General features: G+C 32.3%; 2 protein-coding genes across 2 annotated transcripts; one reads left to right on the forward strand and one right to left on the reverse strand.

Moving 5' to 3' along the window:
* Positions 1-6,941: 6,941 nt before the first annotated feature.
* On the reverse strand, positions 6,942-10,617 carry LOC139517255 (uncharacterized). The gene is made up of 2 exons (XM_071308095.1): positions 10,285-10,617; positions 6,942-7,185 (listed from the first exon to the last, which is right to left on the reverse strand). Exons 1-2 carry the CDS (start codon positions 10,567-10,569, stop codon positions 7,048-7,050), a joined length of 423 nt encoding a protein of 140 aa, XP_071164196.1. The 5' UTR covers positions 10,570-10,617; the 3' UTR covers positions 6,942-7,047.
* A 13-nt stretch (positions 10,618-10,630) lies between these two features.
* On the forward strand, positions 10,631-19,482 carry LOC139517252 (adenylyltransferase and sulfurtransferase MOCS3-like). Its single transcript, XM_071308091.1, has 12 exons — positions 10,631-10,788; positions 12,220-12,343; positions 12,752-12,844; positions 13,963-14,083; positions 14,418-14,492; positions 14,699-14,816; positions 16,422-16,530; positions 16,966-17,028; positions 17,409-17,572; positions 17,919-17,966; positions 18,660-18,759; positions 19,212-19,482. The coding sequence occupies exons 1-12, from the start codon at positions 10,696-10,698 to the stop codon at positions 19,457-19,459; spliced, it is 1,356 nt and encodes a 451-aa protein (XP_071164192.1). The 5' UTR covers positions 10,631-10,695; the 3' UTR covers positions 19,460-19,482.
* Positions 19,483-24,410: the final 4,928 nt, after the last annotated feature.

Raw genomic sequence — 24,410 nt, forward strand, 5'->3', positions numbered from 1 at the left:
TTTTAGTTTTGCTCTGCTTAATTTGCTCTGTAAAGGTCAATCAGTTTGATCCATAATACAATTTTATAGCCTGGAATGTTGTCTTCCTTACAATGATCATGACCTTTGTTACCCTCAAGGTTGGAAGGTAACCATATTGTTGGTTAGCTTTATGTGAGTAATAATGTAGATTTTAATAAACAATATTAAGTTTATGTATGTAAATTTGATATTCTAAATAATGTATTACCATGATATTTGGTGCAATGGGTATAATACAATATTTTCATTATCTCTTGTGAGATTTAAAATTTACTTAATTCATGGTAGAAGAGTTTTAAAAATATCTTGAAGCTTACTTTATTTTTATTTTTAGCCCATCCCTGTTCATGTTTAGCTCACCAGACCAGTATGATTTTCTAAGATTTTTAAGATTGTCCCCTTTTATTGTAAATAAATAAGAAAGTATGAATTGATCTCAGTGATTGTTTTTAAAAATCATTTTAATTTTTTTATTTTTTTTATTATAATTTATCATAAATCAAAATCATGAGTTAACTGGTATATAAAGCTTAAATGATTCTTGAAATAATTAATGAATTTTAAGAAATAGAAATGTAATCTTTATGATATTATATATATATAAGAATATGATTGATGGAAATACTCTATTTTGTTATAAGCTTTAGATTATATATTAGTTATATACATTATACTGCTAATAAACTTGTAAACATTACTGGAATATATAAAACAATGCCAAATCTACATAGTTATACAGACACTGGAGAACAACATACTATATTCCTCGGCCTTCAGTCAGAAAACAACAGTATACTTGGGACTTGGAGCATAATATTTGTGCTTGAAGCATACTAATCCAGTATTTGTATTGTTAAAATTAAAAATATGAATAATATAATTGTACTGGAAATTTTTAATGACAGTGCTAAGATTGATTAAATATTATGAATATATGCATGTTATCATAACAGGCTCAGGCTTCTTGAATCCTTTACTTCAAGAATAAATCAAATATCATGTTGTGAATAAAAATATTGTATACCGGTAGTCTGAATTGAAAAGAATCATCAGGGTGTATATGCCAAAATTTACTGAATCTGATGTTTCAGAAATACTTCTAAAAAAGCTGAACAATAAAGTTATAATAAACAGTTTTTGGTGTGATATACTATAAATTTAGAAACTTGTGCATGCATTTATAATTGTGATTGTTGAACTATGGTCAAAAATGTGCGATTGATATTTAAGATTGCAGAAATTGCTGCCATAAAAATGGAAGTTTTTATATTTCATATTCTATCCCTTGCAATATTTGCAACAATAGGAACATTTAAAAAGTTCTTTATTTCAAGGGTTTATAATTAGTTTTTCTCTTTCTATTAATTCATGTAAATTGATAAAATTTATGTCCAAACAACACAGAAGATGTCTGCACAAAAAACAAAGGAGTAGGGGCATTAAGGCCTGGTTTTGGCCCAAGAAAATAAAATGTTTGATAACTTTTTCAAATTGGCACATAATCTTTAGAATTGCATAGGGTCAAGAAATATAAATGAAAAACATTAAGATTCTTATGTGATGACGTCACAATTACGTCATAATATGTACTGTTTTCACAAAAACAATGAAAATTCAGAATTTATGCAGTTTTCCATCTTTATTTCTGTTGTGGAAACATCGTGCGCAGCCAAGAAACAACAAAATAATTTAACTGAAGCTTTATTATTACTATTGACAAAATCTCACCAAATATAAAGTTGTTTCTTGGGTGCGCACATACTTTTCCAATCGAAAATATACCTAAAAATTTGATGAAAAACAAAGAAAATCACAAAATTTTACAAAATATGCAAATTAAGGCATGATTTGTTGCCATGATAACTTGTTCAATGTCCAAAACTATTTTGTTTTTCTGAATTCCTTCTACCTGAGATACTTTTCAGAAATTTAAAAATATGTATGATAACTTTTAAATTTGCAGTAAATTTTGGGCCAAATAAGGGCCTTATTGCCCCTACTCCTTTCTTACATGTCCTATTGATTCCATTGAATTAAGTATTTTCTTTTGTTTTAATGGTGGATTATGAATTTTCCTTATTGAATGTACTGGGTACAATTATGAATATATTGTTGTCAAAACATTTCAGGCATATTGAATTCAGTGCATTACATTTGCAGGCTTTATTTACATATGTGCTTAATAAACATTACTTTTGCATGCTGCATTTTATTTTATTTTAAAAGTCAAGAGGTAAATTTTGGTAAACACAATTGAATTACATTTATTTATTCATTAACAGTTCTTTTCCTGCCTTGGCCAGTCTTTACCCCACATCGCCATGAAGTATTTTGTACAAATTTATTATGAACTATCTTTTCATTTCCTTGTGTTACATATAAAATGAAAACAAGCAAATGTAAAAAAAAGGTTGCGCAAAAACATAAAAAAATTAACTGCATATGTTGCAAGCGTAATGTGCCCATTAATTTCATAATTTGAATGTACTGATATTCACATACCTTATTTATGATTGATATAATTACAATTGATACCTCATAGTTAAAATTTATGTTATTGATTAAACTATCATTGTTATTCATTTGTATTGTTGTTAGGGCCCTGCCTAGGGGCGGGTCACCCTATAGTTATCAGTATGTCTGTCATTCTGTCAGTGACATGTGTTCACTCCTATAACTAGCGAAACATTATGATTTTTAACCGGATTTTTGTGACAAAAATGTCGGTTATTGATTTGGGGATGTACGGCGGGCGGCCGGTCGGGCGGCCGGTCGGGCTGTCGGGCGGGCGGGCGGGCGGGCGGCAATCAAATGTTGTCCGTGCATTAACTCATGAACCGTTCAACCAAAGCTTTTAAAATTTAAATATGTTATTCCTGACAACTATACGAAGGTCAAGTTCAATAATGGCGATTTTGACTTTTACCGTTCAGGAGTTATGGTTCTTGAAAGATTGAAAAATGAAGTTGTCCGTGCATTTACGCATGAACTGTTCTACCAAAGCTTCCCAAATTTTAATATGTTGTTACTAATGAAAGAATGGAGGTCAAGTTCAATAATGACGAATTTGACTTTTACCGTTCAGGAGTTATGGTTCTTGAAAGATTGAAAAATGGAGTTTCCAGTCGTGTCCGTGCATTTATGCATTAACTGTTCTACCAAAGCTTCCGAAATTTTAATATGCTGTTACTGATGACAAAATGGAGGTCAAGTTCAATAATGACGATTTTGACTTTTACCGTTCAGGAGTTATGGTTCTTGAAAGATTGAAAAATGGTTTTTCCCGTCGTGTCCGTGCATTTTCTCATGAACCATTCAACCAAAGCTTTTGAAATTTTAATATGTTGTTACTGATGACAAAATAGAGGTCAAGTTCAATAATGACGATTTACCGTTCAGGAGTTATGGTTCTTGAAAGATCGTAAAATGGCGTTTCCATTCAGGTTGTTGCATTTACTCATGAACCATTCAATCTAAGCTTTTCAAATTTTAATATGTTGATACTGATGACAAAATGGAGGTCAAATTTGATATTGACGATTTTCACTTTCACCATTCATCAGTAATGGTTCTTGTGATTTTGCCAGGACACAAATAAATGTTAATAAATCCGGTTTGCTGTCGTTGTGACAGCCTCTTGTTAAGTTTATACTTGATAGTATATCAACCAACACCAGATGGTGTATCTTAAGCCAAGGTCAAAGGTCAAGGTCAAAAATTTTGGTATCAGTAATGTTGGTAACCCTGTGTCCTTCAGTAAATATTGTGTCTTCTCTATATCTTGAGAATCGTTATGATTTCAAAGTTTCTACTTGACTTTTATATTAAACAACACCAGAGGGTGTATAAAAATGTATGTACAACTTCCTCGGACAAAGGTCAAGGTAAAAAACTTTGGTTTCAGTTGACAACCCCATGTCCTGTGGTAAAAATGGTGTCTGCTCTATATCTTGAGAACTGTTACAATTTTAAAGTTTGTACTGGACATGTATATAAAGTTATTTAACGACACCAGAGGGCGTGTCTTAATGTATGTGCAACTTCCTAGGACAAAGGTCAAGTTGGAAAATTTGGGTTTCAGTTGACAACCATGTGTCCTCAGGTAAAGATCGTGTCTGCTCTATATCTTCAGAATCATTATGATCTCAAAATTTATACTTGACCTGATATTAAACAACACCAGAGGGTGTATAAAAATGTATGTACAACTTCCTAGGACAAAGGTCAAGGTCAAAAACGTTGGTTTCAGTTGACAACCCCATGTCCTGTGGTAAAAATGGTGTCCCCTCTATATCTTGAGAACTGTTATGATTTTAAAGTTCATACTGGACATAAATATAAAGTTATTAACCTGCACCAGAGGGTTGTCTCCCCGCTTTATATCTTGATAACCATTATGATTTCAAAGTTCAGCTTATGCTTTGCATAGACAGCAACTCATTTTGTCTGCTAAAGTAACTATCTACACTTGACTAAAGGAAACCGCTTGTGGCAGGAGTGTATTACAAAAGAATCAAAATCGGTAATTTGCCAAAGAAGCAAAAGTAGGGTTTCTATTAGGGAGCTACCATTTGATTTTTATGGAAAAAAAGGGGGGAGGGTGTTGGCTAGGATGAAATGTGAAAAAAATAGGCAGGACAGGAGTTTTGATTTGAAAAAAAAGGGAGGATGAGACACTTGAAAAAAAAAAGTCAGGACGATAATTTAGGTAAAAAAAGTCAGGATAAACTAAAAAAAAAGAAGGCAGGACCGAACAGAGTGAAAAATAAAAAGGCAGGACAGAGATTACAGCTAAAAAAGCAGGACAATTTTTTTCATCCTAGCACCCCCCACCCCCCTAAAAATCAAATGGTAGCTCCCTTAAAACCAAAATATGTTTTTATTTGGCTGAATAGTCTTTCAGAAGATCTTAGAAAATCTGAACCAATTTGGACCCTTTATGGCTCCTTGAAACCATAGTAGAATTTTCATCAGGACCAAAGAAACAGCACTTGGTTTAAATCTTCTAAGGAAGATTTCAGGGTTCTGGGTTATTTGGTTTCATTTCATATTATCTTAACTTTAAAAGAAGAGATATCTATAGTGTCTCATAGGATTTCAAGGCAAACCTTCTCATTGGCTGGTCATTTTGAATATGTTATCACAAGCAAAATAACCGTTTTGTTAACAGTTTCTGTATAAGATCTTTGAAAATCCGAAATATTGGCTTTCATTCCTTTTTTTAGCCATTTGACACTTTCATCATGATCATTGTAAAAGTACCTTCTAAGAAATACATTTCTGGTTTTAATTTGATTTCACTTCATCTGTTCTTAAACAGAAAAGTAAAGCAAACTGCCTTTTCAGGAACGGTTTCAAAATTTAGCATATGCCTGTAGTCATTTTAAATGCAGACGAAGATGTAGCCTGGCATCCTGACCCAATCTAAGACTAGTAGGTGTAACGTTAGTAATCCGTGAGCCAGGATGATTAGCGACAAGGTTCTGGTGGGAAATTTAGTTAAATATTCGCCAAGTCTTTTTTTTTTGTCAGGACGACAAACTTACAAATCTCTTTAGAAAAAGGTTCATTCACGCTCCCCTATAGTCAGAATATATCCTTTTGGAGATAAAACAAGGAAAAATAAGCCTTCCTATGCCCAACGACATTGTTATCTTTTATGAATTTATAGAAATTCTTGACTTTCAAATATTAAGGTTTGTGCTTTCCTGATGAAGATAAAGCTAGAAAAAGCGTTTTGGACTCACGACATTAATAATGTGTTATTTCCATCTACTATCACGGAGTCGATGCAACGGCGGTAGACTCCCCAAAGGTGTCTGTCTCCTGTACTGACATTATTTAAACAGATTTTTTTCTAAAATTTCCCATAGTCCCATCACAAAATTAAAAAACTAAGGTTCTAACTCCCTCAGTCAAAGTTGAACCTAGCCGGGTTTAAATTGGCTATTCGTGTCCCTTTTGTATGCTTCTTGCGTTTCTAAGTATGCATACACTCCTCAATTTAACAGATAATGATTATTTTATTAAAATACTTGCTTTTCAGCTTTCCTGATGAAAGTTAATAAAAAAAAAATGTTCGGACGCACGAAATTAATAAAGTGTTGGTTTCATTTAGTCATCTTTTACGAAATTTTAGAATTAGAAAATGTGTAGATTTGTTTTAAAAGAGAGACGAAAAATACCAAAGGGACATTCAAACTCATAAATCTAAAACAAACTGACAACGCCATGGCTAAAAATGAAAAAGACAAACAAACAACAGCACACACGACACAACATAGAAAACTAAACAATAAACAACACGAACTAAACCAAAAAACTAGGGGTGATCTCAGGTGCTCCGAAAGGGTAAGCAGATCCTGCTCCACATGCGGCACCCGTCGTGTCTAACCATCAACTGCGCCAAGGGTAGAGAAAGCTTGTTAAGATGGGAAGGTTAATAGACTGTTGTAAAATTGAGAATGAAATTAAAAATGGGAAACATGTCAAAGAGATAACAACCCGACCAAAGAGTAGAAAACAGCCGAAGATATTCTTCCGCATGCGTGTGCATATGATAGATAATAATGATTTTTTATTTATATGTATATATATATATATATATATATATATATAACAAAGCATTTTTATTTGTATACTTTAAAAAGTATTTGACGAGTATGCATGGAAGAAATAAATTTGTAACATGTTATTGCACTCGATTATTTCTGCGTATTCATCATTTTAATAGATAGGTTAATAACCCAAAACGTATAAGTAACGGAAATCTAGGCGATAGCAATACACCTCACGGTCATTCACTGTAAAAATCATACAAGACCAACAAAGGTCAGAGTAACGGCATGTCATAAATGCAAATTTTAACATGGTGGTATAAATAGTTAGATATTATAAAGTCAGACATATTTTCTTATGTTTTATAAAAGTAAAGATTAATACATAATTGATGTCATATTGTTAAAAGTATACTAAACAATTGTTATAGATATCACAGCTTGCAGTCTTTTTATCACATGTTCTTTATCATTGCACATAGTATCTTTCACCTCTTATCCGTAATGCTAACTGAATATCCTTTGGCATTATAGTTACTCTTTTTGCATGAAGTGTACAAAGGTTTGCATCTTCGAACAATGAAGTCAAATATGTTTCTGCTGCTTCCTGAAAAGAAAAAGTCACTTTGGCATTACAAGACCGAACGTCTACTCATGTCTACACGCTGACATGTTACTTAATTTCTATTAAATTATATGGGTATGGGTCAATGAGACAGCAACCCAATAACAAAAATAACCAAAAGACACATGTTATAGAAAGCAACAAATTGATCATATATAACTGTAGCCTAATACAAATATTAATGTAATATTAAACAATATACCAGAGTTTTAGTTAGTTTAAACATATTTAATTATAGTGGATTGGGAAACAAGTTTTGCAACTTATATTAATCCCTTTCCACTTTGCGGGTGCGAGTGCTGCCTTGTAGCGGCATTAGTCTGCTCTTTTTCCATATCTACAAGGGTTCTTTAACGTGCAAGAGATATGGCTCTCTCTTAAAACGGTCAGCCATGTATCGTCCCCTTCCGACGGACTATCATCCAGAGTATACTGATAACAAATTATTAGATCACTACAATATAACATTATGGTGAGGTTGAGTTCTTTGTCGTTTATTCATCATCCAAACACGAGCTTGTCTCAGAAAAAAATATATCTATGTACTTTAACCTTTATACTTTCTGGTATGCAGTCTTCACGACCAGAGACATATATACACATGTGTATATATGTCTCTGTCACGACGAACTTTTACAGGCCCGAAGCTCAATTTTTGCCTTGAAATTTTTTAGTTAGTATCTGTTGGCATGTAGATATGATTTTTACAGGCCCGAGAGCAATTTTACTAGCCTGGGCTGCCACTCAGCGGGAAGACTAGGTATGAAGATGTGATTTTCCCCCTGAAACAAGTGCGTGTGATCATCCACCAGAACTTGCGGTCATCCGATGTTCAGTACTTTGATACTATATGTTACCGTCAACTGTTGGCGTCGTTTTGTATTTTTTGCGGGAGACGGAATTTTATTTCTTTAAAAAGTTTTTTTCCAAACTGGTTTCTGAATCCCATATAACTTCTAATAAAATTGTTCTACTCCCTCCATTAGTATCAGTAATTTTTCAATAAAAAATAATGTTTAAACTAACGGTAAGATCGAAAAATAAAACAGCACAAAATAGCCTAACAAACAACATGTATCAAATAATGTTTGTTGTTTCTGAAAGCACACTTAATATCGGTTGCGCTAATTAATAAGACGTCTTACTATTCACATTTGTTTCTGCTGATTTCATTGAAGTAAATTTTAGTTTATAGACATGTTAGACTACAAGCAAACTGTTAACAAGCAAACGGAGGGATAAATGCAAGAACACATTAAATCAGAGAAAATGAGTCAAAATCGAAAAAAATTTTATAGAATAAGGGGTCCATGCCCCATGCACCTGTGCTTTGAAACGCTCAGTCATTCACCCCTTACAACATATATAGTTTGATGGAATCATGTATACATATTAGCGGAGGGGACAATACCTTTTTGTGTTAACCTGTTATGGCCATTTTCAAGATGTTGTTAACTGTTATCTGAGATCAATTTTACCCACTTTGTTAACTGTTATCAGCATTTTTGTATTTTTTGTTAACTGTTATTAGCATTTTTGTATTTTTTGTTAACTGTTTTTGCCAAAATCGAGGTGTTGTTAACATGTTAGTATTGCCCCCCCCCCCAACCCCTTCATAGTATATTTGATAATATAAAAGGGTCATGAATAAGGAAGCGGGGATCCATCAAAATGAAATTCCAAGCCAAAACTAGCCTCTATCCTTGATTATTTGCTGTTTTCTTCTAACTAAATCAACTAATGGAGCTACCATTTGATTTTAATTTGGCTACGAAGATTTTTTTAGTCTATCTATTTATCTTCCCGTCAAGGAGTGGACTCATTTTTTAGTGTATATACTCCAGCGTGAGTAAACAGCTAAAAACCTTTTAAGTATGTACAGTTAAAAAGAGATTTGTATGTACAGTTAAAATCGGTGCTATATAAATTTAGATGTGGAGTAGTGTCGAGACGCTGACATCTTGGATGGCGTGTCGAAAATGTTCCAGACGGGGAAGCTCGGATGTCTGGAGGTATATTGTTCCAGGATATGATGGTGACTGGGATGAATGAATATTTGAACTTGAACAATCCAGTTTTGTCCTTATCTGTCTGATGTTGTTTGACACGGAACCACGGGTTCTGGTTGTTATCTCTCTCCTTCCTATTTATTTCGAACTCAGGCTGTTTCGGTCCTGCCTTTTTTTAATATTGGGTTATTCTGACTTTTTTTTTTACCTAAACTGTCATCCTGCCTTTTTTTTTGCAAAGTCGCTCATCCTGCATTTTTTACTCAAAACTCCTGTCCTGACTATTTTTTCTCTTCAAAATAAATCTTAGCCCCTCGATCCGCTCCCCCTCGCCATAAAATTCAAATGGTAGCTCCCTAATACAAATTTTAACAAATTAAAATAGTATGTAAGTCAACCTTTACCGTCGCATCAATTCTGAGACTACTATGACAATAGTTGTCTCAGATCAATTTAACAAATACAAATGCAAATATTTTTATTGGCACAAACTCATTAAACAATAAATGGCTAAGACCTACATATAACAATAATAATTGACATGGTAGAATGAAAGGTTCCATGATAACATATCATGCTATAATGAAAAGTTACATATTGATGTATCATATAAGTTCACTATTTCTTATATTAAGACACTCTGATATCATCGGAAAGAGGAAGACAGTCTAAGTAATAATGCTGAGCTATTATTAACCAATAGAGATATTTTGTTCATGAACGGTAATCATGTTACGCTGTATTAACATTTATTTTATTTTCTAATATTTCTCGCTTTGAGGTAAATCTATTACATTTTAATAAGAAATGTTGTTCATCCTCGATTTCCCCATTTTTACAGCCAGGACAGTATCTTTCCTGAGATTCCAGGCTCTCTAGAAATTTTAAGATGTCTTCCCCTTTCAATCATTTAATGATGTGTACTTATGCGTATTTTCCATATTGCTGCTCTATAATTTAAATTGTTTGGTGAATCAACATATGATGGTCTTTGACCCATTTTGTAGACTTGACTTAACTGAGGATATCCGATCCCCCTTTTTCCATAGTGATCGTACAATTAGTAAATTACCTGTAACGCCGTCAATGCAGCCGATTGAAACCTTATTTCTGTTACAAAGACATGAGAAATGTCTTTTACAAGTCGTTGGAATGCCACTTTTGGAATCAGAAGTTCTGTGGTTCTCTGAAATTTTCTTATTTCCGACAGAGCATTATTTCCTGGCCTAAATTTTTTCACTTTTTTAATGCCACCTCTTAATTCATTTTTGAATTGTTGTCTTTTGACTGACAGGTATTGCCGAACGTAATTGAATTTTGGCGTTGCAAGTTTTATCGCTTGTTTGGTTCTTGCCATGATATCATCGTCTGCTTTTATTTGTTACAAGATCACGTGTGCTTCAGTGCTCTCCTTGAAGGAGGTACATTTAACGTATGAAACAAAACAAATGAAAGAACCACGTTTGCTGAAAAAAATATCGAAATGATTAAACACGACATAGCAGATTTACAAAAACAAATTAACGAAAAGCAGAAGGAGTTGGACAACTTAAAAGAAATGTTGAATACAAAATCGGTATAAATTAGACATCATGCAGGGCCAGGGGCGATCCCAGAACTTCGAAGTCTGGGGTCACCATGAAACCAAAATTTTAAAGATTTGCTCAAGTGTGGGTGTTGGTAGTGGTGTCATGTATTGGGGGTGATGGTGAACCGTAATGGGGGTGGGGTGTTGGTCTGGTATTTATTTCAATATATTTTCATTATTTTAGGGTCCATTTCTTTCGGGTAACACCAATGACCGAATAACACTGTTATTATCCGAATAACACAAGTTTGTAATGACCGAATAACACTTCAAATTATAATATTAGCACATATTTGTGACTTTTAATCATTGATTATTAAATAATAATATATTATCGATGTATTTTATAACTTAGAAATGATTTAAAGATAGCAAAAAGAGTTCATAAAGATCATTTTAAATTTAGTGTGTACATCGTACATGGCGGCCATAATTTTGTGATTTCCGTGGCCACCATCGTTCGTTGTACACACTAAATTTAAAAAGATTTTAATGAACTTATCTGCTTTCTGCAAATCATTTGTAAGTTATAAAATACATCGATAATATATTATTATTTAATAGTTTAAAAGTCACAAATATGTGCTAATATTAAAATTTCAAGTGTTATTCGGTCATTACATGTGTTATTCGGATAATGACAGTGTTATTCGATCATTTGAGGTACCGATTTCTTTCTACTCTTATTTTCTGCCAATACACAGTATCGTTATTTGTCCGCATTACTGGACATCACACAGGTTCTGATTGTGAACTTCTCATAAAATTTTGATGAACTAGTACAAAATGTTTGACGCTACAATGGAAAAGTGATTGTTGTATGACATCAATAATTAAGCAGGTCAGACTCTAAGGTCAGCTGGGAAGAATCCAGGTCCGTTTGCCCTGATTCATGTTCACCCTAGTACCTGTTCGCCCTGATACCTGATTGCCCAGGGTCCATTCGCCCTGATTTTTATTTTTTTCTAATTGATGTCTTGTCGCATTATTTTAAGTATTTGAACAAAATATGTTAAAGTTTGTTGAAAAATTGATAGAATATTTATATTGCTGGCAGCTGCAATCAATTTATCATTTTCCCTTTGATTTGCAGAGTAGAATACTGGAATACAATATGTATTTATCTTTATTGTTATTTGTTAACAAAATAATTGTATTCAGTCAATCACGAATGTGTGCAGTATGACTAGTCTTAGAGCTAGTATAAATAAATGAACTTGTAAATCCGTTTCATTTTACAGTTCATGCATCATTGTTTTTATTAATTTTAAGCTAAATATTTTATCAAAACAAAACGTTTGTTTTTATTATTAATCCATTTAAAGACAAGTATCACAATAATCAGTGATATCCGAATTATTTTTCATTGTCTGAACAATTAATGATCCATCAAAAAATTTTATCATATTTTTTTCCTAGGAATTTAGGAATCCAAGTTCAACTGTGGAAGCTTTAGATTGTTTAGAAAAAAGCGACAACCTTAGCAATGAACAAATTGGTAGATACAGTCGACAGTTAATATTGCCAGAGATAGGAGTAAAAGGTGAAACATAAATTCAACTACACAATTTATTTCCTACTGAAAGGCTTTTCAAACTATTAGAATGATTTAAAAACAATCATGCTAAAAAAATATGGTCAGATTGTTGTCTACTTTTTGTATTTAAACCAAACCAGAAGGACTTCAAAAGTGTTTGTTAAAAAATTGACCAAAAATAATTAACATAGGCACTTAAAATTGGGGTCACTTAGATATAATGGAAATGGTGATCATATCAAGGTTTAAGGTTTTTTCAAATGCTAGAAAAGTAATATTTCATCAAATACAATATAGCAAAGAAACAGTGATTTTCTTGTTCTACATCTTAACAGTTAATCATAAGTAGTACTCTTTGACGACAAGTCAACAGACTGTGAAATCATATAATCATGATGATGTTTCTTCCTACAGGACAGTTGTCATTGAGCAGTAAATCAGTTTTGATAGTGGGTGCAGGAGGTTTAGGTTGTCCTTCAGCCGTATATCTAGCTGCAGCAGGAGTTGGTAAGTGTTATATATATCAGTATATTGATATGAACCTGGGACAGTGTAATCTATTTCGCATTTCTGAATTTTGTGTTTCTAACTTTCATTAAAGTCTGAAACTTTTGCCTAGAATATATCTGTTGTGCTTTAAACTGTAACTCTAACATTCTCATGGTTCATTGACTGCTTACAAAACAATATTTTTGATCAAATGATTTTTTAGTTATAAGTTATATGAATGATGATATTTTATTTGGCACACATTATCATTGAAAGATCTTTCATGGTTCAGTGATTAGTGATTATAGTCAGTTTCTCAAACAAATTTTATAAAAGAAACAGAAGTGGTATAAAAACCAATGAGACCACTAACCAACAATAGTCCAAATCCCATTGATTTAAACAACCATATGTCCCTTAACAATGAGCAAACCCATACAGTAAAGGCAAATTTAAAAGATACCAACATAAAAAATGTGAAACAATTCGAACGAAAAAAAAACCACAACAGATAAAAAGCTTATTTTGATTGATATTGTAAAATATATCTGTACATATATTATGACCTTGATAATCATTTCAGCATGTGCATTTAAACATTCATTTCTTCCATATTGCTTATATAAAAATATAGAGATAGCTTTTTCTACCAAAAAAAAGAACAAGTTACATGTACTGTTAAATTAACCTGTTTATTGGAGTTAAGTGGTAATTTTAATATTTGTGTAGCTCAGTGTGAATAAAAGGAGTAAGAAAGCAGCTCATTGGCACAAAACTTGGAAAGACATTTTGAATTCAATATACATGCATGATCATTCACAATAGACATATGTTTACAAAACAATGTAAAGTTTTAAAATCAACAAAAACCTAGAAAAGTTGTTTTTAGTTTTAACAGAGATGAATTATGCCAATGGTTTCAGGGATGCACTTAGGTCTTGCTTATATACAAAGGTAATAATGTTGAACAGTTCAAGAGGGATACTATGGAAGAAACAATTCTTTGTATGCAAGGAAATCAAATATTAAACTATTTCTAGAATAAACTCTTACAAAGAAAAAGGATAATACAGGCTTTATAATTGATTTAAACAGTTTTATCTACTGGTATGGTATAACCTTTATTTACTTTATAGGCAGAATAGGGATTGTAGATTATGATGAAGTTGAATTGAATAATCTTCACAGACAAATTCTACATACAGAGAAAAGAGTAGGAACACCAAAATCTTCATCTGTGGCTTCATCCTGTACACAGTTAGTTTGAAATTCTTTATTATTCTATTCAGAGACCCAGTGAGCATTTGCTGCATCTAATCTTTTAATAATTTTAAATCTGTTTCTTTTTATCCAATTAAATTGATAAAATTTGACAAGATATGCTGGCTAAAATAAACATCAGCTTTGAAATAGAAAAGTCCTTTTTAATCAAGGTTTTCAGTTTCTTATCTTGTCTAAAAATAATTGAATAAATTTATGTATATTTACTGAATCTATAGTTTTTCTTTTTCCAATATTTGTAATGTTTGTTTTGAATTTAAAGCAATGTATTGGATGACCTATATTTTCCATTTAACATTTTTCTTTGCAGGTTGAACTCACTTGTTGAGTGTATTCCTTATCATCTGCAATTAGATAGTACAAATGCACTCAGACTGATAAAGCAGTATCCTTTCACTAATATTTAACACAATATTAAAAAAAATATAGAAACAAGTGGATGAAAGTGTTAAGACACTCTTTATTTAAGAATCAGATACTTGTTGAAAACTAATATACATGTATATCAATTATTTAATACAATTTATCTATACTATTGAAAATGATGTGAAACTTTTATTATCTATTAACAAAACCTTAACATGGACGTAGATATGATGTTGTATTAGATGCCACAGATAATGTTGCTACTAGATATTTGTTGAATGATGCCTGTATATTAGCTAACAAACCTCTTGTATCTGGCAGTGCTTTACGATTTGAAGGGCAAGTAAGTAACAATTTTCCTCTTCAAGGAGTAACTATTAGTTTGAAACTTTCAACCCATTAGACATTAAGGAACATGGGAATTTATATCAGATACCCTATTAAAATTTTATGATTAAACAGATAATGATTCTACCACAAATACCCGGGCGTATGACATTTGCGCCGATTTTGAAAATTTTCATTCTTTCATTTGCGCCGATTTTATTTTTTCTCCTAATTGGATTTACAGGTAAGTTACAGGTAAGTTAATACTTTTACATGGGCTGAGCACAGAGTATAAAGACAAATTTTAAGCATCATTGGTAAATGGCTATCCCTTTTTTTAGGGTTACCATTCCTTCCCCCAAATGAAATCAATGACTGCTTCACGTTTGACAATATGTCTGACGCTCCTTCTGATGACAAATGTCTTACATTCTTAGCCTCAAACTAAGTACATGTATATGCACACTGTAACGCTATCCACCTCTTTTCTGAGCAGCTGCACCCCAACTTATATGTTATTACAGATTTTATCAAGAAAATCCAGGCCGTAACGTATGTTAAAATTAATGCAAACTCTATAGAAATGCTCGCATCAGTACGTAAGCCAGACAAAGAAAAGATGGACCCCATTAGCGACAATTATAGGAATATATTAGATGTGTTGCCTATACACACTCTAAATAAATATATAGCTTTTATATTGATTTATCTTGCTCGAAACCCTACTTCCACCTCCCGTAGTGAGCAGAGGACAACAGTTATATACACCTCCCCGTAGTGAGCAGAGGACAACAGTTATATACATGTTATGATTGAAAATCATAACATTTGTACAAATGGCTTACGGAAGAGGTTGATAAATGGTAAATGAAAGAGGGACGAAAGATTCCAGAGTGACAGTCAAACTCATAAATCGACAATAAACTGACAACGCCATGGCTAAAAATAAAAAGGACAAACAGACAAACAATAGTACACATAAAACAACATAGAAAACTAAAGAATAAACAACTATAACATGACTGGGATAGAGAGTTGTCTCATTGGCACTCATACCGCATCTTCTTATATCTTTTCACCTGTAATTTACCTGTACAAAAATCGGTGCAAATGGAAAAAAAAATCGGCGCAAATGAAAGAAAAAATCGGCGCAAATGAAATGCAGATCGGCGCAAATGCAAAACGCGGAAATACCCCATTGCTTATGATATTTAATCTGTCCAGATACTTAAATTCAAACTTCATGAATGGGATACAGTTGTAGAATCTGTTTCTCTAATGACATATTGAAAGACTATATAGAGTATAATAATTTAGATACTTTAAATTCCGATATTAATGTGTACATTTATTATTGCAATTTTTGAAGAATGGCCAAAAATGGTAGATTAATTGTTGCTATATCAGGAAAAGCTGCATATCAGAATGCAATATTTTTTATTGCGATCTCACAAAGTCTCATTATTCAAATATTAAGATACAAATCTTGCAATAGTTTCTGAATTTACAGCAAATTTATTGTGAAAACAATTTTTGAAGCAATGAATAGACAAATTTCAATGCACTGAAAAATCTTCTATCCAGTAGTTTTTCGGAAAAGATTTATGTTAATATTTTTCAGCTAACAGTATATAACTATGAAGGTGGACCATGCTATAGATGTTTGTATCCTAAACCACCTCCACCAGAAACTGTAACAAATTGTTCTGATGGAGGAGTTCTAGGAGTCAGTAAGTTCCAATCATTATCTCATTACTTGGACAAATATTAGATGTGCGGGATTGCCAATGAGACAAGTATCCAAAAAGAACCAAGAGACATACATATCTGACATATCAGCAGGTCAATGTACAACCTGATTTTCTTTATCTGTTCACCTATTTAAATTAAGCAAATAAGCTAAATTCATATGTTCAACACTATTAAGTTTTCTGATTTCATAATTCTTTACCCTACATTATACATAGGCAGACCCAAAAAAACCTTGTTAATTTATATATATAAAAAAAAGAAGTTATTTTAGCATGTAATTTAAAACTTATAATTTTTTACTATAGTAAGTGTATGATAATTTTTTATTTCAAAGTTCTAAGAAAATTTGCTCTATTTGTTGGATGAGTTATATATGTAATTTAACACATTATTGAGCTTTTTCTATTAAATAGTTCCAGGGATAATAGGATGTATACAAGCACTAGAAGCTATAAAGATTTGCGCTGGGATAGATCGTATCCTTAAATAGTTGAATAGCAGAGCTGTAAGTTCTTCAGATGAAGTTTTAAGAACATTCATTACATCATGTTCATACACTATAATCTTGGGATCTTTGAGAAGAATTTTGACACAACAAAATATTAAAAGGCAAGTATGCTTGGGTATGTGTGAATACTTTATTCCCAATGCAATTCATGTATTTTTTGGATACAGGAATTAGAAAGTAGTCATGTTGTTTTTTTGATGTCTGTTTGGGGTATTTGAAAATTGTCAAATATTAATTTGATTTTGCTGTATCATGTTTGTTTATTCCAATTCTTCTTCGTGTGTTAATTGTTTGTATTAGATTCATATTTTGTATACTGGTAGTATTTGATTTCTTAACAAGATTAAGCATCATTTAGCCAAAAGTTACTACTGTTTGATGGTCTGCAGGGTTCATTTAGATCTATTAAAATCAGGGGAAGACAACCAACATGTCCTGTATGTGGAGATAATCCTACCATAACAGAATTAATAGACTATGAACAGTTTTGTGGAGCTAGAGCTAATGATAAGGTAAATATAAAATAGAAACTGTGTCAATTTTACTAAAAAATATCTCTATGTAATGACATTTTTTAAATTCTTTGGAGAAATATGTGCTGAAATATTTCTTTTAAATAACAGAGGAAGTCATTCTCAGAGCTTCTTAACTTTGGAACATTCATATTAAAGAGGATTGAAGGTATAAAAAGGGATTAAAACCCATACAACAAATTTGATAGTAATAACTATTTTACTACAAAAAGTGAATATGAAAGAAATATTTAGATGAAAAAGATAAATATGTGATGAAATATATCTCATAAAGTGAATATTTTGTTCAATTCTAAGAAATTGAATATCAGGACTTATATTTCAGGACAAAGATTTAACTTTACTGAAAGATACAGACAGAATATCACCAAAGGTATTGGACAAATCATGTTGCTCCAACAATTCTGACCTGCAATGTTTGGCAATGACCTTGAAACCTGATGTCTCTTTAAAGAGATCCCTTGACCTTTAAATATGTTCAAAATTTGGAATTAGTTTTGACCTATATAATTGTTTAACAGTAACTTGAAGTAATTTCAAATGTGACCTTTTAACATAAAAGAGATATTAGAAACCCATAACATAGGTGGTTAAAAACTTGTACATTTAAGCTTAGATAATGGTGAAACAAGGCAGATATCATGTTAGTGTTTTAAATTATTTTTTGGTTATATAAGGAGAACTTTTTAATTTTTTTCTCTTGTTGCATCAGTTTTTGAAATATGCTAGATTCCTGATTCGTCTAAAGCTGCCAAAAATAACATGTTAGATTTTAATGTAACTTTAGAAGTTGCAAATCACTTGTTTTTGTTAAAATGAGAATTTGGAAGGTTAGTATCTGAAAAGAGGACAGTAGCCTCTTCTTTGGAAATAGCTGTTGTATGTAAACTAATGCAGCATAGTTCAGCACAAATATAATGAGAAAATATATTTATATTTAGTACAAAATTCATGTATATTTGTAAAAAAAAAAACACTATTCTTTTATCATAATTAAAAGAATATGACTTACACAAGTTTTGACCACTTAAAATATGGTCTACAGTAGTTGTTTATCCATTTATAGGATTACAAGAAAATGTTGGACACCAAACAAGAACATGTATTGGTGGACGTGAGATTACCAGTGGAATTAGACATATGTCAGCTTCCAGTCCAATCATATAGTATCCTTTTGAAGTTTTATTACATAACACAAGGGGAAAGTTGTGGTTAAATTGTTTGGATTATTTTTAACAGAAAGTGTTGTTTTTGTGGAAACTTTTTTTTTATTCCAAATTTACTTTATCAAATTGTTCAAGTAATATACAACATATCCAATGACAATGGAGTTTTACTATCAGAGTAAAATATTTTTTTCACATGTCACACACTAATTGGAGTATGCTTGGAATGATTCACTTCACACTATTTTTAAAAGTAAGTTACCTTTGATTTTTAACTTCTTTTTAATCATTTCATTACCTATCATTTTTAAGGTTACTTTTAAACTAACTTTGTTATGCTTGAATCAATTAATTCAAACTTTAATATTGTTTTTGGGATTGGTGATAAAACAATTCCTATTTCTTTTTCTTTTGAAGGATATTTGTATTATTTCCTTATCTATTATTATCAGATTTACCAATGAATTCTGTGGATAAAAAGGACTGTATACAAGCGTTAGAAGAAAGATTAAAATGCAATATTCCTGCCACTGGAGACCCCCTCCCTGTAGTAGTTGCTTGCAGAAGAGGAAATGATTCACAAATTGTCACACAAAAATTAAAAGACAAATTTAAAGATTTGAACTTGGATATTAAAGACTTGAAAGGTGGATTACTTGGATGGACTAAACGTGTGGATAAGAATTTTCCTATATACTGAATAAAGCTTATTATATAAACACATTTTAATGTGTCTTCCTTTTAAATGGAGTATTATTGGATTATTTCAAGTTTAATCAGATAAATATCTGACTTATTGAATAGTAATGTTGTCACCTTGAATAATTTTAAGTTTAATCAGATAAATATCTGACTTATTGAATAGTAATGTTGTCACCTTGAATAAATTTAGGCAGTAAGAGATATCAAACAAATTGCATTTGTTGGTCTGTCTGCATTGTATGTGCTGTGTAATTACAATGATTGATTGTACAGAGTTTGGTATTGAGGACTTTCACTCTGTTATGATGTGTGGTATAAATAAAGCTGAAAATGAAAGGAGATATAAAAGGGGGAATTAAAACTGTAAGTTTACAACACCTTGCAAAAAGGAAAATGGTAAACAGACAAAGAACTATCCACAAAACTCCTCAAGGAAAGCTGCACACAACTGCTAAAAACAAGGTATGGAATCAGGTGCTTATGTGGCAGCAGTTCTTGCTTAACTAGTGACCTGGCATGATGGTATGGTAAAAACTGGTAACTTCCAGTCAGTGATGAAGCTCCATTTCTTTGGTACCTTTAGACATTATCAAATTTATAAACAATTAAAGAACCTTTGTGAGCACGCTCACATTGTCAGAGGGGCATAACTTCTAGAAAAAAATTAAATCATAATTTCCTGTTGATATGCACATCTATATAGTATGTCCTTATCATCTACAAGGTTTCATGAAATTCTGTTGTGTGGTTTCTAAGGAGTTGTGATGATAAACTGTTGCAGTAGTATATTGAGGTCAATAAGGTCAAAGGGGCACAACTCATATACAAAATATTGAATCATAATTCAACGGTCGTACAGAAAGAAGGACAGGTCAAAAACATTATACCAAGTAACCTGATGCAATTAATTGGCCTGGGGTATAATTAGTTATCCCTATAACATGAACAAATGAAAGTTTTAAGTTTTAAACAATAATATAGAACAGGAATGGGGATTGAAAAGATTGACTGATAGAAATAACACAAACAAATTAGCTAATAAAATATCACTACAAACAATGAAACAATACAGAAAACTTAATCAAACACCAATTGAAATATTGGGAAGGACATGATCCAAGATCTACAAATAACTTAATATGGCTGAGTAACAATGACCTCCTCGTGTGTTGGAGAATAGGGTCTCAATAGGCTGTTATTTAAAAAAAAATTCAGAGCTAGGTTCAACATGTAAATAGCAATAATGACCAGCAACACAGATCAAGTCACTGTAGATTGTGCATATAAAAGCAAGATAAATAATAATGTCCACCAAATTTAGCTCACTGTTACAAAGGGTTATGTGGGTTGCTTTAACTTTTACAAAAATCATCTCTTTTGTAACTACATGGCTATTATAAACAAGAATGTGTCCATAGTACACGAATGCCCCACTCACACTATTGTTTTCTATGTTCAGTGGACTGTGAAATTGGGTTCAAAACTATAATTTGGCATTAAAATTAAAAAGATCATATCATGGGGAACAAGTGTACTAAGTTTCAAGTTGATTGGACTTAACTTCTTCAAAAACTACCTTGACCAAAAACTTTAACCTGAAGCGGACGGACGAACGAAGGCACAGACAGACAGACAGACGGACGGACGAACGGAGGCACAGACCAGAAAACATAATGCCCCTCTACTATCGTAGGTGGGGCATAAAAAAACATCATGAACAATCATTCTTAGCATACCTAATTTTAAAACATATGTCCTTGCCACCTTGAATAAAGGTTAATATCTTGAGAACTGTTATACAGAGACTGGCAGGTCATTAAATGTTCATACTGTCAAAATCCATTAACTACCCTATTTTGACCAATATTGGATGACTCCTTATATGGATTTGTTGGCTATAATCTTGAAAACTGTACTGGAAGTGGAAAATCTTTTTAAAATAGCAAAAATGATCAGCAAGACAAGATCTACATCATATCAGATTATTGGAAGATTCACACCAAGGGACTTATTTGTGTAGCTTGAAGTAAGTTTTGAGCTTGTTATGCCCCACCTACGATAGTAGAGGGGCATTATGTTTTCTGGTCTGTGCCTCCGTTCGTTTGTTCGTCCCGCTTCAGGTTAAAGTTTTTGGTCGAGGTAGTTTTTGATGAAGTTGAAGTCCCATCAATTTGAAACTTAGTACACATGTTCCCTATGATATGATCTTTCTAATTTTAATGTCAAATTAAAGTGTTGACCCCACTTTCATGGTCCACTGAACAAAGAAAAAGATAGTGTGAAGCTCAGGTTAAAGTTTTTGGTCAATGTAGTTTTTGGTGAAGTTGAAGTCCAATCAACTTGAAAATTAGTACACATGTTAACCATGATATGATCTTTCTAATTTTAATGCCAAATTAAAGTATTGACCCCAATTTCACGGTCCAGTGAACATGTAAAATGATAGTGCGAGTGGGCATCCATGTACTATGGACACATTCTTGTTTTATTCTGTTTTGTGTTAGTTTTTGCTGATTGCAGTAGTGATTAAAAATCAGCCTGTATCAGTGATTTCCCATGTACCAAACCTAGAGGCATTGTTAATAATACAACTGTACGAATCTATACTGATAGACAAATGAAATCACATATAAACAAAACAATTTCTGAGAATAAATCATCCAACATTACTTTGAATGGGTATGGGACTATATCTGCGATTTTTTTTTAGGTATTCCTGGTAGAGTGAACACTTTCTTTCTTCAGTCTGGCAGGTTTCATTTGACCTTGAAGTTATTTTCATGGTTCATTGGTCAATGCTAAGTTTTTGTGGTGAGATCAGTTTCTTAAGATATTATATGAAATAGGTCAACTATATTTTGTGAATGGTATTTCTTTATTGGTTTATCTGACCTTGGCCTCATCTTTTTTGTTCATAAGTTTATGTGATACTTGCAGTAAAACTATTTATATATTTAGTACTTTCACCATAAAAATCAATGATCTGTAAAGGGTGAGACATATAAGCATGTGCACTCTTGTAATCCCTATGTCTTGCAAAGTAGTCACAGACAGACAAAAATCACTGTCTGATGGATGTGAAGAGTGCTTCCACATTAAGTTCAACATCATAAAGTGCCAGGCAAATATAAAATTGTCCTTTCCTACTAAAGCTGCGTAATATGGAATATTAAATGAATTAAAGGGACTGCTTAGACAAACAAGTCTAATTTTAGTCTTAGATGCATCATTTTTTTTGGCTTTGAACTAGCTGTTAGTAACTGTAAGTACTCTCAGATCTGTACTTAATGTCTTTTTGTTGTTGGGATTTACAACTACCTGTCAAAGTCTACTCTGTGTTTTTGTTAGAGGCATTTCTATTTCTATTCATCTGAAGAGTTAAGCATTTTTTTACTGATTTTATAGTTTGTTCTTACGTTGAACTGTGACACCACTGTCCCAGGTAAGAGGGAGGGTTGGGGGCTCGCTAAAATGTTTAACTACACCACATTCTGTATGTGACTGTCCCAAGTCAGAAGCCTGTAATTCAATGTTGTTTTTTGCTGTGTTACATATTTGTTTGTTGTTCAATATTTTGTATATAAGTTAGGCCATTAGTTTTCTCAATTCAATTGTTTTACATTTGTCATTTTGGGGCTTTTTATAGTTGACCATGCGGTATGGTTTTGTTGAAGTCTGTTAGTGACCTATAGTTGTTAATTTCTGTGTCATTTTGTCAATCATATCACATCTTTTTAAAATTTATTGTACACAAGAGTGCACACACTGAAATGTCTCGCCTTCTTTACTAATCATTGATATTATGTTGATAGTCCTAAATATAAAGCTTTATTACAACTGTCACATAAACTAATAAAAAAAACCTAAATATTGACCAATGAACCATGAAAATGAGGTCAAGGTCAGATGAACCATACTAGGCAGGCATATACAGCTATTAATTTTTCCATACAACAAATATAGTTGACCTATTGTTTATAGTTTAAGAAAAACAGACCAAAACACAAAAACTTAACACTGAGCAATGAAACGTGAAAACGAGGTCAAGGTCAAATAAAACCTGGTCGACTGACATATAGATCATAAAATATTTCCATACACTTAATATAGTTGACCTATTGCAATAAGTATTAGAAAAAAAGACCAAAAACCAATAACTTAACTTTGACCATTGAACCATGAAAATGAGGTCAAGGTCAGATGACACCTGCCAAGCAGACATGTACACCTTACAATCATTTCATACACTAAATATAGTAGACCTATTGCATACAGTATAAGAAAAAAAGACCAAAACACAAAAACTTAACTATAACCGCTTGACCATGAAAATGAGGTCAGGGTCAGATGACACCTGCCAGTTGGACATGTACACCTTACAGTCCTTCCATACACCGAATATACAAGACCTATTGCTTACAGTATCTGAGATAGGACTTGACCACCAAAACTTAACCTTGTTCACTGATCCATAAAATGAGGTTGAGGTCAAGTGAAAACTGTCTGACAGGCATGAGGACCTTGCAAGGTACGCACATACCAAATATAGTTATCCTATTACTTATAATAAGTAGTCACTTAACCATGAAAATGAGGCCAAGGACATTGGACATGTGACTGACCGAAACTTCGTAACATGTATTCATATAGTTATCCTATTACTTATAATAAGAGAGAATTTAACATTACAAAAAATTTTAACTTTTTTTCAAGTAGTCACTTAACCATGAAAATGAGGTCAAGGACATTGGACATGTGACTGATGGAAACTTTGTAACATGAGACATCCATATACAAAGTATGAAGCATCTAGGTCTTACACCTTCTAAAATATAAAGCTTTTAAGAAGTTAGCTAACACTGCCGCCGGTTCACTATCCCTATGTCAAGCTTTCTGTGACCAAAGTTACAGGTTCGACAATGACTGCCCATTCAGTGAGAACTGGTATA

The sequence above is a fragment of the Mytilus edulis genome, chromosome 3 (assembly GCF_963676685.1).
Source record: "Mytilus edulis chromosome 3, xbMytEdul2.2, whole genome shotgun sequence".
NCBI lineage: Eukaryota > Metazoa > Mollusca > Bivalvia > Mytilida > Mytilidae > Mytilus > Mytilus edulis.

What these genes read in the sequence shown, in the direction of transcription:
- LOC139517255 (XM_071308095.1), bottom strand. Translation starts at nt 10,569, where the DNA reads ATGGCAAGAACCAAACAAGCGATAAAACTTGCAACGCCAAAATTCAAT. An exon ending in CTGCATTGACGGCGTTACAG is followed by an intron (nt 7,186 to 10,284) that starts GTAATTTACTAA and finishes TTTTCTTTTCAG; the next exon opens with GAAGCAGCAGAAACATATTT.
- LOC139517252 (XM_071308091.1), top strand. Translation starts at nt 10,696, where the DNA reads ATGATTAAACACGACATAGCAGATTTACAAAAACAAATTAACGAAAAG. An exon ending in GAGCTAGAGCTAATGATAAG is followed by an intron (nt 17,573 to 17,918) that starts GTAAATATAAAA and finishes CTTATATTTCAG; the next exon opens with GACAAAGATTTAACTTTACT. An exon ending in GCTTCCAGTCCAATCATATA is followed by an intron (nt 18,760 to 19,211) that starts GTATCCTTTTGA and finishes TATTATTATCAG; the next exon opens with ATTTACCAATGAATTCTGTG.